The sequence below is a fragment of the Thunnus maccoyii genome, chromosome 6 (assembly GCF_910596095.1).
Source record: "Thunnus maccoyii chromosome 6, fThuMac1.1, whole genome shotgun sequence".
NCBI lineage: Eukaryota > Metazoa > Chordata > Actinopteri > Scombriformes > Scombridae > Thunnus > Thunnus maccoyii.
The window spans coordinates 11,831,836-11,847,885 of NC_056538.1; the positions used below are offsets into that span (position 1 = coordinate 11,831,836).

At 40.8% G+C, this 16,050-nt stretch overlaps 2 protein-coding genes across 2 annotated transcripts; one reads left to right on the forward strand and one right to left on the reverse strand.

Annotated features, from left to right (window-relative positions):
* Window positions 1-799: 799 nt before the first annotated feature.
* Window positions 800-6,317, reverse strand: tubd1 (tubulin, delta 1). Its single transcript, XM_042414738.1, has 8 exons — window positions 5,983-6,317; window positions 5,221-5,368; window positions 4,128-4,344; window positions 3,145-3,376; window positions 2,011-2,175; window positions 1,767-1,895; window positions 1,366-1,549; window positions 800-1,041 (listed from the first exon to the last, which is right to left on the reverse strand). Exons 1-8 carry the CDS (start codon window positions 6,131-6,133, stop codon window positions 936-938), a joined length of 1,332 nt encoding a protein of 443 aa, XP_042270672.1. The 5' UTR covers window positions 6,134-6,317; the 3' UTR covers window positions 800-935.
* A 1,860-nt stretch (window positions 6,318-8,177) lies between these two features.
* rps6kb1b (ribosomal protein S6 kinase b, polypeptide 1b) lies at window positions 8,178-15,572 on the forward strand. The gene is made up of 15 exons (XM_042413766.1): window positions 8,178-8,381; window positions 9,926-9,969; window positions 10,050-10,170; window positions 10,264-10,332; window positions 11,659-11,806; window positions 12,009-12,066; window positions 12,179-12,279; window positions 12,378-12,468; window positions 12,561-12,651; window positions 12,772-12,879; window positions 12,955-13,017; window positions 13,131-13,208; window positions 13,440-13,547; window positions 13,852-13,964; window positions 14,615-15,572. The coding sequence occupies exons 1-15, from the start codon at window positions 8,313-8,315 to the stop codon at window positions 14,868-14,870; spliced, it is 1,518 nt and encodes a 505-aa protein (XP_042269700.1). The 5' UTR covers window positions 8,178-8,312; the 3' UTR covers window positions 14,871-15,572.
* The last annotated feature ends 478 nt before the right edge of the window (window positions 15,573-16,050 follow it).

Genomic DNA, 16,050 nt, shown 5'->3' on the forward strand with positions numbered 1-16,050 from the left:
GCACTTTTCCAAGTCTGAGTCTGTCATTTTTTTGTATTCTCTTATAGGACGAGACCAACTTCTATGTGTTGATTCTGCTAAACCTTGTTGTGATCATGTGATGTTTAAAAACTGTTGTACGAAATGTTTAACCATCATGACAAAGCTAATGTATAACTTCCTCTTAGAAATGATCATCTTTAAGGTAAGTGAACAGTTTGGCTCTCAAGGTAAAGTTTCAGTTTGCTAAAAGCTAAAAAAATTAACTGACTCCAAGATCCTCCCTGTTTTTTTGGGGATTAGTCCTGCCTGAAATGTCATGTCACACCTGGACACTGCTTTCCCACCCCATCAGCTAGCTTATCAGACTGGTGTTGGCTGTTAAAAGTATTACGGCGACAACAGTCTGTAAGCTGGCTGAAGTTGTGGGCTTACAGCAATCATTCTGGAGCTGCTCGGCTGAGGCTGCACTTCAACCGGTCCATTTGTGGATACAACGGTCTGTCTTTAGTGCTGCTCTGATTTAATGCTGATCAATACTGGAAATACCACTATGTAAAATTAGTGAACAATAAAGTGATGAAAGTATGCAACTTTTCTTTTTTGCAGTGCTGTTATTCCTAATAATTACTGAATATCCTTTTGATATTAATTATAATTGCTGCAGGCTTCATTGTGATGATGCAGTGAATGGGTGTCCCACCAGTGGTTTGTGCAAAGGCAAATATACTCTTTTATTAAACAAGTGTCGTCATGCAGTTTTGCAGTAAAGAAAGTGCCTCAGTCAAGAAATTTGCTTTCAGTAAACCAAACAATACTGTTAAAATAAACCATTTGTTTTATTTACATATTCCATTTTAATAAATCATCAGCAATGTCCCACATGATGTTATTGTCCACTTCAAGTCCAAAGGGACAGTCAAAGGTAAGGAGGTGCTCTTTATTTTTCTTCACTACTAGCACAGTTGACTGTAGCTGGAGATAACTTGCTCTAGAGATGTAAAGTTGTCAAGGAAATCCTCCTCTGAGATCCCAAACTTAGTGTACTGATGGATATAAGCCCTGTAACGTTGGGGAAAACAGAGGAGAGTCAATTAAAACATGTTTTCAGCTTACTATTCTCATAAAGTTAAATTTGAACGTTCATATTCACTGACTGCTATATTTTGCATTATATTTTGCATACTGAGTCAAAAGTGATCACTTATTTCTCCCTTTAACTTGAATGTCATCTATTAGTGCACTACACAAACTTCAGAATCTGCTTTTTACACAAATACGCTATTAAAAGGGTAATTTTCTTCTCATCTTTACAAAACACAGCTTTGTATACAGTAGACATTCTTATCTTAAAAGTAACATTTCATTGTCTTCTGACTGACTCACCTGGAGGCAAACATATTCCAGGCTTTTCCCACCATGTTATCCAGCGGTTTGAGCAGAGCCTGACTGTTGCTGACCAGCGTAGCAGATTTTTCGTACTTATTAAAAGGCACCGGGGATTTCCACAAGTTGAAAGCTTCTCCTGACGAGAGCCAGGAGGTGTAGAGGGCTGGGTCCTCAAAGCCGCCTGTAAGCAGAACACAATTCACATCCTTTGATCTGCACAGTCTGAAAGCATTAAAATACATAAAATGGAAAAGTTGATACTTCTTTAAACCTTTTTCTGTGTTCCCTCAACTCAACATTTATCAGGTGAAATCAATAAAAGAATCAAAGCATGACTTCACCTAGTCAGTCCATTGATTCTTTTTATAAAATCAATACATTTCTGCCATCTGTCTGACCTGTCTCTGCACTGTAGACGTCTTTGCCTCTCAGTATGAGCAGGTTGGCCAGAGAGGTGTTAAAACTGGGACCTGTGAGACTCCTGGTCCTCTCAGAGCCGGCAAGTGGACGCACCTGCCAGTCTATACCTGACAACAAACAACAATGATCCTCTAAAGCGTATCCAACAACTTAATAATTAACTTGCAATAGTATCCAGTTGAACGCATTGAAGTGAAACTGAACAGCAAATGAAAAACTTGCCTTCCTCCATCTTGGCGTTGGAGATGAGCATCTGTCGCAGGTGTTTGAGCAGACCTGGCCAGCTGAACGTGCTGTACGCTATGGAGGAACTGGGCATCTGAGGGATGGTACACACACTGAGCAGCTTGTACTCTGGGTGGCATACAAGAGCGCTCACCAGCTCACCTGAGAGAAATCAAAAATGTCATCATAAAGGATAAGAAGTGCTGGCTTGTGATAGTGGTTTACAGTAAGCAATCGGAAATCATCTAATAAAATGTTCAACCGGACAGAACGTGGTAATTAAAACTGAAATATCTTAAAATGAATTTCCTTATTGTTATATTTTATCTAAGTAGCTTTTCCTTTATCTAGTTATTAGTTTTTTTTCCATAGTGTTTTTTAAATTTCATAATTTTGTCAGGATGATCTCAAAATAGATTATCATTCACAATAACAACAATAAACAATGAATGTGTCAAATTTAATTTCCTTTTTCACTTGAGATCTACAATTTTTGTTATTAAATGTATTTGTAAGGGACTGTGTAAAAAAAACACTGTAAAACATCACAAATTACAATAACTACTAATTGAAAACAGAATAGATACTAACTGCTATGTACGATGAGTCTCATGGTCATATTTGTACAGTTAACATCATTTTTCTGATTAATTGAACCATCTGGGTTCCAGATGTGTTAATGTGTGACACAAGCTACAAAATGCATTCTGCTTTTTTGCTGTCAAACAAACTATTTAAGAATTTACTATTTACTTTGTTTAGGGAATGGCTGTTATTATCCCATAATATTCCAGGAAATCCAGCCCTGTGGGAAGCTGCCGTGTGTGTATGTGTAGTCCGTCATAGGCTACTTTTGGAGACAAATTTCAGACTTAGGACCAGTTAATTGGAGATGGTTTGTGCAACTGGTGACAAAAGCCATGTCCCCCATTTGGAAAAAGCTGATCTTTGGGTCAGTGGTTATTGTTTGAGTTTGGCAAGTAGTGATTATGGTTAGGGTTAGGGTTAGGTTAAGTCTCCAGGAAATGAATTCAAGTCTATGTAATGTCCCCAAAAGTGACCATGGCCTGATATATGTGTGTGTGTGTGTGTGTGTGTGTATATGTGTGTGTGTGTGTTGCCCTTTCTCACCCAGAGGATTTCTGCTGTAGACTCCATGGGAGTCGGCAGTGAGTGCGGGCTGCAGGATGCCGCCCAGCTGCTGAGCGATAACCCTGTTGACGTCGCTGAAGGAGATTTGTTTGATGTTGAGCAGCTGACTGCAGATCCTGTGCACCGTGTCGTTCTCGTGCACCAGGATGGCGTCTGACAGCTGGTAGAGGTGTGCCAGCGTCAGCACAGAGTTGTAGTTCTGGACAATCACCTGAAAGCATGCAATTACATATAGACATTTCATTCATTACTGTATATTTGAGCAGGCTGCATATACTGCACATGACCACATCACTTTTTTTTAGCACTCCTTGCACTCTTAACACCTTTACGCTATTTGTATCCTGTTTATAGTTTCACATGTACATAGACGCTGTATGTTGTTGTCCACTTCTTCTTTTTATATTTATGTATCTATTTTTACACCCACTTGTTTGTACATAATAGTGATATGTTTATCATGTGGACAAAATCAAATATCACAATATATTTGACCAAATACCATTGCGACAATATGGTAGGGATGACTATTGGTGCTTTCACAAAACATTTACACAATGAGATTCTTGATAAATAATCTAGAACAGTCTTCACTTTACTATAATGCAGCCTTTAAAACAGGAAAAGACAACACTTACACCATATCACAATATTATGATATCCAAAATCTAAGATGATATCTAGTCTCATATCACAATATCGATATATTGCCCTGCCCCAATGTCTATGTTTAATTATTATATGTTGGGCTTGTTGTCCTTGTGTATCTCTCTGATGATTGTTGTGTGTAAGTAGATTGAGAGCCACTAAACCAGAGTCAAATTCCTTGTATGCATACACGTACTTGGCCAATAATGATGATTCTGATTCTGAAAGAACAGAATAAGAGAAAAAGCTAATAGCAATGCTAACAAATAAGACAATAAGTCAATAGTTGAGCACACTGACAGCCGTCTCCATACCTCCCCAGTCCCGTACGGCCAGGTGAGGTGGTTGAGGATGAAGGATTTGGGGTAAATGTCTCGGAGACACTGAGTAACATAGGTGCCAACTCCAGACCCCGTCCCCCCTGCTACACTCATCATGGCCATGAGCCCAGCCAGTCTGTCACAGCGCTCCACCTCTCGCCTCACCAACTCCTCCACCGCTTCCCTGTGACAAGGACCGTGGACGCAAAACCTAATGTGAGACAAGAAGCACATCACCAGATTAGTTTTTCACCCTTGACATTCATTTCTACACACAGGGTGATTGTTTTCTCGCATTTGTGTTGATGATCACATCTGTAAAAATATACACAAGGCTAACAATGTGATTACAAGTTACTTTTGACTTGATTTGAGCAGCTCATTCTTCAGATCGGAAATAGAAGTTTGACAAAATAATCCCAACTCAAGATCCACTTACTACTAAATACTAAATGTGATGCTGATCTTAAAGGCCAACACATACGATAAGTCCTAAAAGTGTCACTGATGAAATCATCTAACAGCTACTGAGCTCACATATCAACAGATTCATCTCCATGACAACTCAACAAATCCCACCTGCACATGAAGACGGTGTGATACAGCTGAAAGCTCCAGAAAAAACCTTGAGTTGGGATTGATTTGACGTGATGATTACAAAATGACATGATAGGGTTTGATTGACAATGTTTATCATTACTATAACAACAGCAGTCTGATCAGTAAACAGTGGATAAAGAGCCAGTAGTGGAGGAAACTGGGTCTGCACCTAACAAATATTTCATTATTAATTAATCTATTGATTATTTTCTAATCTATTAGTTGTTTGATCCATAAAATGTCATAACATGGTGACATTTTACAAATTTGAGAAGCTGGAATCAGAGAATTTTGCCTTTTTTTTTTCTTTTTTTTTTTTTTTTTACAAAATCAGAATTATTAATCAATTACCAAAATAGTCGTCAATCAATTTAATTGTTGGAAACGAAACAATTAATCAACTAATCATTGCAGCTCTAGAGGAAATAGTAAGGAAATATTTCCACTATTCTACAGAAACAGAGGAAGGAATGAAAGGTTTCCTTACCCATTAGCCCAGTTGTTTCCAGAGCCCTGCTTCTGGCTGAAGTATGAAGTGTCTCCATACTTCCACCTGCCAGACTTTGCAGCCTTGGTTAAACTCTGGTTGATGACTTTGGGCTCCATGTCTATCAGCACTGCCCTCGCCACAAGCTCTGGTTAAAAGAGAAAAATATATGACAGTAGAATGTAAGAGATGACTTTCGAGCTAAACATCAGTCTGGTACACTAAACTGGACAAACTCCACAGTCTTTATGTGTGGCTGGATGTGTGATATTGATGCACAGTTTGTTAAATGCTTTCATCATGGTGGTACTATCCCATCTAATTGTCCAGACCATGTCTGTACATGTTGTGTTCGGTGTTATTCCTCTTGGGTGGGAGAGAAAACTTGATAAATTTAATTTTTTTTAAAAAGATGACTTTCATTATCAATTATTTATTAGATAATTTGAATAGCTGTTCAGTCTATAAAAAAACAAGCGAATACTGAGAAATGCACATTGTGATTTTCATTGCTTGTTTTGTCCAACTTATAATTATATTAAACAGAGAAAAGCAGCACATGCTCACATTTGAACAGCTGGAAACTTATGAACCAGTGTCATTTTGCTTGAGAAATGGCTTTAACAATTAATTATCAAAAACCAATTGATCCTCTATCAATCAACTAATCGTTTAGACTCCTAATAATTGACACATAAACACATGCACAGTATAGAAAGTCACAACACAATCCAGAGAGGGGAGTAGAGAAGAGGATCTCACCTCCCTGTGTAGTTTGATGGAAGAACCTCTCACAGCTGGCTGTACTGTACGTTTTCCTCTGCGGCTCCTGAGCATCACTGCAGATGATGTCAAACAGCTCCTGACCCACCTGGTTACCGCACTGACCGAGCTGAACTGTTACTACTGACATGTTTACACCCAGGTGAAGAACAAGACTCCAGTCTCCCGATCAGACTGTGAGACCAGACAGTCTGCTGCTCCCTGTTGAATCCACGATCTGGATCAAACACTTCATGACTGCAGCCACCGAGCCGACAGTTTCTATAGTTGTGTTTATGAACTGCCGCCACCGGAAGTTCTTCTTCTACTTCTGTTGAATTTTATGGCGGCTGGTATCATATGTGTTGCATTACCGCCACCTGCTGGACTGTAACAGCTTCACAGTGCAAAAGTGATCCCATTCATGACATTGTTCACTCTATAACCAGTGGTGGAAAGTAACTAAGTACATTTACTCAGGTACTGTAGGCTACGTAAGTATAATTTTGAGCTTGTACTTTACTTGAGTATTTCCATTTGATGCTACTTTATACTTCCACTCCACTACATTTCAGAGGGAAATATTGTTCTTTCCACTCCACAACATTTATTTGACAGCTTTAGTTACTTTTCAGATGAAGATTTGACACAAAAGATAATATAACAAACTTTTAAATACAACACCTTGTTAAAGATGAAACCAGTGGTTTCTAACCTTTTTGGCTGTTGACGTCTTACAGAAAGCAGTGTGTAGTCGGTGTCACATTTCAGATGTCTATGAGTTGTTAACAGCTCCACCAAATAGTGATTTCACTTCTCACGTGCTTTCATTTCAATAATATTCAAATGATCCAATATTTCACCAAAAATCAAAGATTAGAGAAAAAGTCCAAAAACTGAAAACAGATTTGTGTACCAGAACTTTGTTTTTTCTTCTTTCCTCTCCCATTTATCATCCCATGACCCCTCAGATTTATCTGGTGACCCTTTGGAGGGGGAACTTTTCAGTCGATGGTGGCCAGCACATATTTTTTGCTGTGGTGTGCTGGGGAGGTGGAATCAAGGCTGGGGAGCTGTACAGCCTCAACAAGCTTGTGAGGAAGGCTAGCACTGTGTTTGGACTGACGCTGCACAGTCTGGAGGCAGTGGCAGAGAGGAAGACGACGGAAAAAATCAATAAGATCCTGGGAAATCCCTCCCATCCCCTCTATGAGGAGCTGTGGCTGAGGCTTACTCTCCCCAGGTGCAAAACAGGGCAGCTCAGGTGTTCCTTTGTGCCAACAGCCATCAGACTATCAGTCTGTACAACAGTGTCTGGACCCCCCCTCCCCCCTCCCATTACATGCACTTTATCTTGTTGTTGTTGATGGTTACTTTCGTTATGCTGTCTATCTTTGCTGCTGTGACATCACAAATGTCCTCTCTTGGGGGATCAATAAAGTGTAATTTTATCTTATCTTATCTTATCTTTCTGTTCAGAAGTTTTCAGTTTTAATTGTCTTAAAGTGCAACAACTTACTATTGACCTGTCCCTTCAAAAGTAACTGGTTAATGGGGACGCAGCCCTGTAAAATACACTTGGTGGCAGAACTGAAACTGAAAAATTCTGAACCACACCTGAAAAATTAAGCAGCAAAACTGGAAAAAAGTGACCACAAAGGTTCAGTCATTATGTTCGTACTCTCTGAATTCTCTACCACATGAAATGAGGTCTCTACAGCAGTGTCTTCTTAACTAAAAACACATCTTTTTTTCACAAGCTCTTAGTTAGGTTTGCAGGTTAACAGGTAAAACTTTTATTTTAGAATCAGCATCATCATCATCATTATTATTATTATTATTATTATTATTATTATTATTATTATTATTATTCCCTTTTTAATAATAACACCTTCTTATCTCATATGTTTTTATATTATCTTATGTTTATGAGATGTGTGATCTTTGCCTGTTATTTATTGCTTTTTATCTTGAAGCACATTGAGTCTAATGTCCTTTATAAATAAATTTGACTTGACACAAAAGTTTTATTGTAAGTTAGAAAGAAGAAGTCCTTTCACTTTCAATTCTTTTCTTTTTTCTTTTTTTTTTTTTTTTTTTTTTTTTTTTTTTTTTTGATGCTGATGAGATTTTGTTCAATTATGTCGACACAAATTGAATCCCATAGAAACCAGATCTTCCAGGTTACCGCCCCTTTCGCTAGGCGCTGCAGTGCGCATGCTCGGTGTAGTAGCCGGTTATGGCGGCGGTGTGTGTTTGTCCATGAGGTGCGGGGACGCCTGCCTGCTATCTTGCGGTGTGTGACAGAGCGATCCGAGCGAAGCGCTGCCATGGCTGGAGTGTTTGACATTGATTTGGACCAGCCGGAGGAAAACGTCTCCGATGATGAGAACGAGGAGGTACTTTAAGCCAGAGTTGTCCCGGCAGAAAGTGTGTCTGCACGGCGGCGAGCTGCGAGGCTGCAGGCCTGCTGCAGCCGGAGCTCTCAGGCCTTTTGAGGCAGCGCAGCCTGCTGCGATCATTACTCAGCTGTCACTGCTTCTCTCTTCATGTCTCTCTACGTTAGCTGCTGATCAGTTTGTTAACACGGCCGCGGATAAAAACACAGTGCTGTCATGTCGGGTTGTGTAAACAAAGCCTTACTTGGCAAAAAAAGCGGCTGCAGGGATAAATGTGGCTCCGTGTGCAACAGTTTATTTTGGCAGGACTGTCACAGAGTGTGTGTGAGTGTGTGTGTCTGTGCACACTGGAGTTTAAACGCACCAGCACCACACTGCTGCGGGTTTACACTGTGAATTTAATATATAATAATAAATCAGAATCTGTTTTATTAGTCAAATATGCAGCATACAGAGAATTTGTTTTGGTTTCTGCTCCCACAAACACAAAGGAGAATAACAATAGAACACGTGAAGTGTAATAATAATGAAATAAATAGAGTAGCACTAAAATTAAACAAAACATTTTATAATTTAAAATCTTTTTACAGAATGGAATAATAATAGTTTTGAAATGGGATATAAAACTTAAAATATTGACAGTACAAAGAAAATATGGACCAAGAAATGGTGACATGTGCAACAATTAAATGTGACATGTTCAATAAATAATTATATATGTATATGTATGTATATATATATATATATATATATATTCACAATAGTAATAATTTAACAATTTGTAAATACAGTTTTATGCAAGTGCCAAGTCTCGGTGTCTAATTACAACAAAACCATAATCACCTGCTATTACTGGAGTAGTACTGAGATTGATACAGTCATTACAATGTGCGACAATTATCACACATACACACACAAACACACACACACACATACACACTCACATACTCTCACTTGAATGGGAAAGTGGTCTCAGACTTTTGGTCCCTACTGTATATACATGTAATACAGGACTTTTAACATCTTTTGGGCTTTTTGCAAGGTTTCTTGCATCATGTTGATGTACATGTTGCATGAATTGGGCAACTATTACACCACTGCAGCTCCTGTTTGTTATTATCACATCACAGCAGTTCTGTGCCTGTGAAGTCAGAACAGGGATATATTTTAGATTCATTTGCCAGACAATATGTATTATATAGTATTAGAATGTCATCTCAAAGTACATTTACATGTAAATGTCATTAAGATTTTAATTAGCTTGATTCCATATTTAACCTCTGTCATTGCAACAATTTATTTGTATAGAACATTTATTATTATAAATGCTTTATTATAACACTAGCAGATGAAAGAAGAGGGAATATAGAAATGTGCTTATGAGATTAAAACTTATTGAGGCTTATTGAATGAAGTAAGTAAAAAAATAAAAAGGAAGGAAGCTAAAACAAAAACAAAGTCAATAGATCAAACTGATTTCTGACTCATTATTGACCACAAGCAACACTTAATGCTCACGTTGTCTTTTCTGCTTTTCCTCTCAGGCACAAATCAATGACATCATGGACCAGTGCAGTGGATTTGAGTTGTAAGTATTGAACGTTACCATCTGTGCTCGTGTTCATGTGATTGAATAAGTGTGAGCACGTATCGAATGTGTCTTTGCAGCAACATGGACGACTGTGAGAAGATCGAGATATCGGAGGACAACGTCAATCAGGGGACAGAGAACATCAGACCGGAGTGCTTTGAGCTGCTGCGGGTTCTGGGGAAAGGTGGTTATGGAAAGGTAACGGTGGCGCCCAAGAAGCAGCGAGACGTAAAAATATTTATTCTAACTCTTCATTTGACAAACATGTAATTCATTTTCCTCTCTGTGCAGGTTTTTCAAGTTCGGAAAGTTGTTGGCGCCGCTTCTGGCAAAATATTTGCTATGAAAGTTTTAAAAAAGGTACTTCATCTACTTTATACACAATCCTGCTCAAGTCCCATCAATTAAGAGTGATTGACAGCTGCTTCCTGTTCGTATCATGTGAACATCATTGCACGCTTGTTATTACAAATAAACATTATGGTGCTTCTGTCTGCAAATATTGGCTGTCCTTGAAGCCAGTGGTGGGGTAAGATTTCACTGCTAGTTGGTAGATTGCCATCTGCGTTCCTCTGCTGCAGCCTTAAAACACTCAGCTACACAGCCCCATTAGAGTCCGCTTGATACTCACTCTGCTTCTGCCTTATTGGCTAAAATGACCCCAGTGACACGCTGAAGACCTGCCAGCTTTCAGCCGGTCGTATCGGTCGATCAGTCGCAAAGCGTCAGGAATTTATGTGCAGCGCTGGTGGTTTTGGGATTAAGGCCAGGGCCTGTATTTATGTAGCATCTCAGGGTGGGAAATCAGTCCTAACTTGCCCAAAATTGTCAGAGTGACACATTCGTGGTCCTACATTTTCCTTTAGGAGTGAAAGCAATTCATCAGCAGTCTTATCTGAGGAAATAACTCCTGTCTGCACCACAATTTAGGAGAGCTGCTGGGTTGTTCTAACCTGTTAGGATCTCCTAGCAGGTCAACAGTAATAGGACAAATATGCAACATACATTCCCAGAGCAGTGGAAATATATTATTGGAATTCAAACTTTGATTCAAATGCATTCAGGTTTTGTCCAAGATGCATCTACAAAGAGGAAAATAACTGCTTATAATTTACTCTTAATGAAAAACAAGGAAATACAGACATAACAGTGATGATTTGAGACTTAACAGCAGCAGTAGCCATTATTTCACCTCACAGGTCTGCTTAAATGCACAAATCTCTGCATCACAAATCAGCGATGGTGTCAAGACTTTTCAGGGCCTCTTTGTCATTTGTCATTGAGTCCTTGAACCAAAGGGCTTGTCACAGCCTCAGTCTGCCTGTTGGCGCTCCGTCTGTTGTCGTTGTCCCAGCACTCAAAGCTGGGACAACACTGTTGCTGACAGGCTGCTCTTTAGCTTTCTGACAGAAGTGGTTAGCAAACATAAATGGCAGCAAGAGCAGCAGAGAGGGGGGAGGGAGCAGGAGGGACTGTCTGGGCGCATATAAAACCACCATGTTTATTGGCAGCATTATAGAAAGTGAATACAAATGTACATTTTATAGCATAGAAGGCTTAGACCTTGTTAAACTTTAGTGTTGCATTTCCTGCTATGAGTTAGTTATAATAAATTTTTCTGCTCTTAGTGGAAGACTTGCTTCTTGACTAATGGTGATATATGCTTTGTCGGGTTGGGGTCGCCAGGCTATGATTGTACGCAACGCCAAGGACACAGCCCACACCAAGGCGGAGAGGAACATCCTGGAAGAGGTGAAGCATCCCTTCATTGTGGATCTCATCTACGCCTTCCAGACGGGAGGGAAGCTGTACCTCATCCTTGAGTACCTGAGTGGTCAGTACAAGAGATGCGCTCACCGAGTGCAAACACACACTTTGAGTCAGTGTGAAATCTTACACATAGATGAGATAAAAACACACTCTTAACTTCTTATAACTTGTCTCCTCCAGAGAGGTCATTTACAGAAGTCAACCTTTAAGGACTAGAGACATTAGCACCCATGTTAACAGTGTGCAACATGTGTTGCTCTGTGCAGGAGGAGAGCTGTTCATGCAGCTGGAGAGAGAGGGCATCTTCATGGAAGACACAGCCTGGTGTGTTTTTTTTTTTTCCATGCTGTTATGTGGCTGCTACCAAAAGTAATGTGTGTGATGCAGTTTAATTTGCTGCTGAGTGTACTGTATGAAATGTTTTCTTTGTCTGTAGTTTCTACCTGGCAGAGATCTCCATGGCTCTGGGCCACCTGCACCAGAAGGGCATCATCTACAGAGACCTAAAGCCTGAGAACATCATGCTCAACAGCCAAGGTGTGTGAATGTGAAGAAAATGGCATTGAACTTCTGACGTGATTTCTCCTAAAATCCTGTCTTTTAAACAGCTTTGTACCTTTTACATTTCCTCGCAGGTCATGTAAAGCTGACAGACTTCGGACTATGTAAAGAGTCCATTCACGACGGCACGGTCACCCACACTTTCTGCGGTACCATCGAATACATGTAAGTCGTACTCTCTCATTTTCTCCCTCACTCCTTTACTCACTAGTATCATATGCTCATATACAAATGTGCTCCCTTACACTTGCTCTCAGGGCCCCGGAGATCTTAATGAGGAGCGGACACAACAGAGCGGTGGACTGGTGGAGTTTGGGCGCTCTGATGTATGACATGCTCACAGGAGCGGTCAGTTTGACATTTTACATAAAAATAATGCTGCTTCCCTCTTTATTACTACAAATCATATAAAATATGATTCATGAGATGGCAGTGTTTGAGTGACCCCTCTCTCTCTTCCCACTGCAGCCACCGTTCACTGGCGAAAACCGAAAAAAGACCATCGACAAAATCTTGAAGTGCAAGCTCAGCCTCCCACCCTACCTCACACAAGAAGCCAGAGATCTCCTGAAACGGGTATCGGACGTTTGTTTTTTACTTAATATTATGTTATGCTTTTATTATTCTAACATTTGACTGCTGGTTATACAGTTGCTGAAGAGAAACGCCTCATCACGGCTGGGAGCGGGAGCAGGAGACGCTACAGAGGTGCAGGTGAGGACGTGAATACAGAGATAAAAAAACACCAGTTCTAATGTTGAGCACTGCTGCGTTACACTGCTTTTATATCGGATACCATATAGCTGTTTTTATGTCATATCCCATAGGCTCATCCCTTCTTTCGACACATCAACTGGGAGGATTTGCTGGCTCGGAAAGTGGAGCCTCCCTTCAAACCTTTCCTGGTGAGTATCAGATGTCAAGACCGCAGGGAAGTCTGAAGTGGATGCTACTTAAGCAGCTTTACTTCAAGTGTTTGTTTTTTGTAAGTAAAGCGGGGTTCAATTGCTGTTTCCTGCATACAAATAAACCCAGGCCATCTCCCGTTTCACACCTCCATCCTGTTAGCTGACACATCTACTCATGTTGCCGTGCCTCTGTCCTCACCTGTGTTCGTCTTCTCTCCACCTTTGCAGCAATCAGCCGAAGACGTGAGTCAGTTTGACTCGAAATTCACCAGTCAGACACCCGTGGACAGCCCAGATGACTCAACCCTCAGTGAGAGTGCCAATCAAGCCTTCCTGGTAACTTGATAACCGACTTGCAGTTGCACAGCTCATTTGATATTTCAAATAGGCCGTGACTCTCAATCGGCACACTCTTAAAAAGTTCAAGTTTGAAAAAAGACACCACAGCGGTGTATTTCAACAGCATTTTGCCAGAAGAATTAACCGCTGAAGTTAACTTGGATCACTGTTCTGGTGTAACACTCACAGTGCAGAACAGAGAAATATAATTAGTTTGTATTAATAAATGTTTTTTCCTCCCACTAGCTCTGCACTGATAGTACCTGTGTTTCCCACTAATGTTCCCTCTGTGCTCTTACAGGGTTTCACGTATGTCGCTCCATCAGTCCTGGAAAACATCAAAGAAAAGTTCTCATTTGAGCCAAAAATCCGCTCACCTCGACGGATCGTGGGCAGCCCAAGAACACCTCTCAGGTATGTCAGCCAGTCTGCAGCAGGAGCTTCAGAGACAAACACGTCTGTGGTGGAAAAATAATGTTCTTTTGCTTTGTTGCACCCAAGTTTTGTTAGGTATTGTTGACTTAAAGTTTTTTGTAAGTTTACTTCCCAATTCAAATGTAGCGCTTCACTCGGTCTGAGACCAAGAAAATAAGTCAAAGTGTTTATTGTCATATGCAGTTAAAACAGGTTTCTCTGTACAAAGAAATTCTTCCTTTGCTAATGAAATGAAACCTACAGATTACATATTTGTGTGATAATGACATATCAACTAAAGCCCCAGTGGATCATGTGCCTTCATCTGTTCTGTTCAGAATACAGAAATGTTTGGAAACCTCGGGTGCTGACTACACCCCTAGCAACAACAGCTTACTGCATATTAAGTCCACAAACTGTAGTTACAGTACTTGTTGTCATGACAATAATCATGTTGAATTTTGGCTTTCTTCATCATGCACATTAATGGTTAAAATTAAGAATTTTGTTCTCCACAAATCTCAGCTCTAGTTACTGGAAAATATAAAAAAAAGACAAATATGAAAACAAATCTGCCAAGTTGCTTATTGCTACAAATGCCTCTCTGTGACATCTCCCCTGGTTTCCCTCCCTTCCTCGTCCCCTTTCAGCCCAGTCAAGTTCTCAGCGGGGGACTGCTGGCCCCGGAGTGCCCTCCTCCCCGGCGGAGGACCGAGTGTCCTCCAGTCTCCTCAGGACCAGGCCATGGAGCTGTCCACCCCAGAGCAGATGGACATAACGACCAGCTCCGAGGCCTCGGCCCCTCTTCCCATCCGCCAGCCTGCCGGGATCAACCTGGCTCAGATGAAGCAGCAGGCATATCCAGTCGTGGCCAAACGGCCCGAACATCTACGTATGAACCTATGACCCACTGCGCCTCTTTAGGAGAGTTTATTTCTTGACTCTTTTTTGTTTTTTCTTTCTTTCTTTGTTGATATTTTTTAAGAAACAAAGCAAAAAGATATGAATGCTAGAGACAATGAAAATCAAGAATTGCACATCTGCACACTACATATACTGTCACAGCCTGGAGTTTGTGCGTGGGTCTGGGACTCCAGTGTGCTGCAGTTAAATGCTACCGACTACATCACCATCTCACCACGACACCTCAGGTCTCATGACCTTTTGTCTTCTGACCCCAACTTCCTGAACTGGACTAGTAGGACTGGAAATCTTTTGAGGAGCTACAGCCTTTGTGCAACCTGGAAATCAGAGGCGATAATGTATCACACAGTATGCAAGCAATTTACTCTAAAAATGCAGTCAGTCTACTGTACAAGACGACGTCCAAAGTGCTTTGTGCTATTTGAATGAGCGCCAGTGAGGAAATTGCTTCCATTGGGAGATTTTGACAGTACTTTTTCTTAGACAATGCTTCCTGGCTCTGAATGAAATGATATAAATTAGGTTTATTATCGAAAAAGATCAAATTAATTATCATTGTGAGCAGCGGACAAGCAGAGGTTCTGCTATATAGCTTTATGTCTTATGTTTTACAGAATGGATGCATTAACTGTGCTATACATCGATGATGAATCAGAGAGCGTAAATTAAAAACAGAAAAAACAATGTTGACTTTTTACATTCTTTGGGCGCATTAGTGTTGTGGATGACTTGTGGAATGGCTTATTTGATGTGGGATCCAGCCTTCAATTATCCGCTCTTCAGGCACGCTACACTTTGGGATGTATCACTGGATTAGTTGACACGTCACCAGACATAATTCAGCTTGATGAAATTATAGCGTGACTCACTTTACCATCAACACCCCAAAACATCAAACTGATCTCGGTGCTGCTCTGTGTGACCCCTGCCCCCCCCCCCCCCCCCCCCCCCCCCCCCCCCCCCCCTACCCCCACCCCTCAGGAGTCTGCAGGCCCTGGTGGTGGGACATCAGACCCCATCTGACCCCCCTCCCCCCAACCCCCCCCCCCCAGGAGTGAATTCATAATGGAGACTGTGTCGCCAGTTGATCTGGACACCGTCTGCAGTTGTGGGGTTTAATGCTCCATAAACTTGGGGCAACATTTACAGCCTCTTGCATCAG

Coding starts and splice junctions, on each gene's coding strand:
- tubd1 (XM_042414738.1), bottom strand. CDS start 6,133: ATGTCAGTAGTAACAGTTCAGCTCGGTCAGTGCGGTAACCAGGTGGGT. Junction 3,377..4,127: donor GGCCGTACGGGACTGGGGAG/GTATGGAGACGG, acceptor GCATGCTTTCAG/GTGATTGTCCAGAACTACAA. Junction 2,176..3,144: donor CTACAGCAGAAATCCTCTGG/GTGAGAAAGGGC, acceptor GATTTCTCTCAG/GTGAGCTGGTGAGCGCTCTT.
- rps6kb1b (XM_042413766.1), top strand. CDS start 8,313: ATGGCTGGAGTGTTTGACATTGATTTGGACCAGCCGGAGGAAAACGTC. Junction 12,280..12,377: donor CATCATGCTCAACAGCCAAG/GTGTGTGAATGT, acceptor ATTTCCTCGCAG/GTCATGTAAAGCTGACAGAC. Junction 13,548..13,851: donor GTGCCAATCAAGCCTTCCTG/GTAACTTGATAA, acceptor GTGCTCTTACAG/GGTTTCACGTATGTCGCTCC.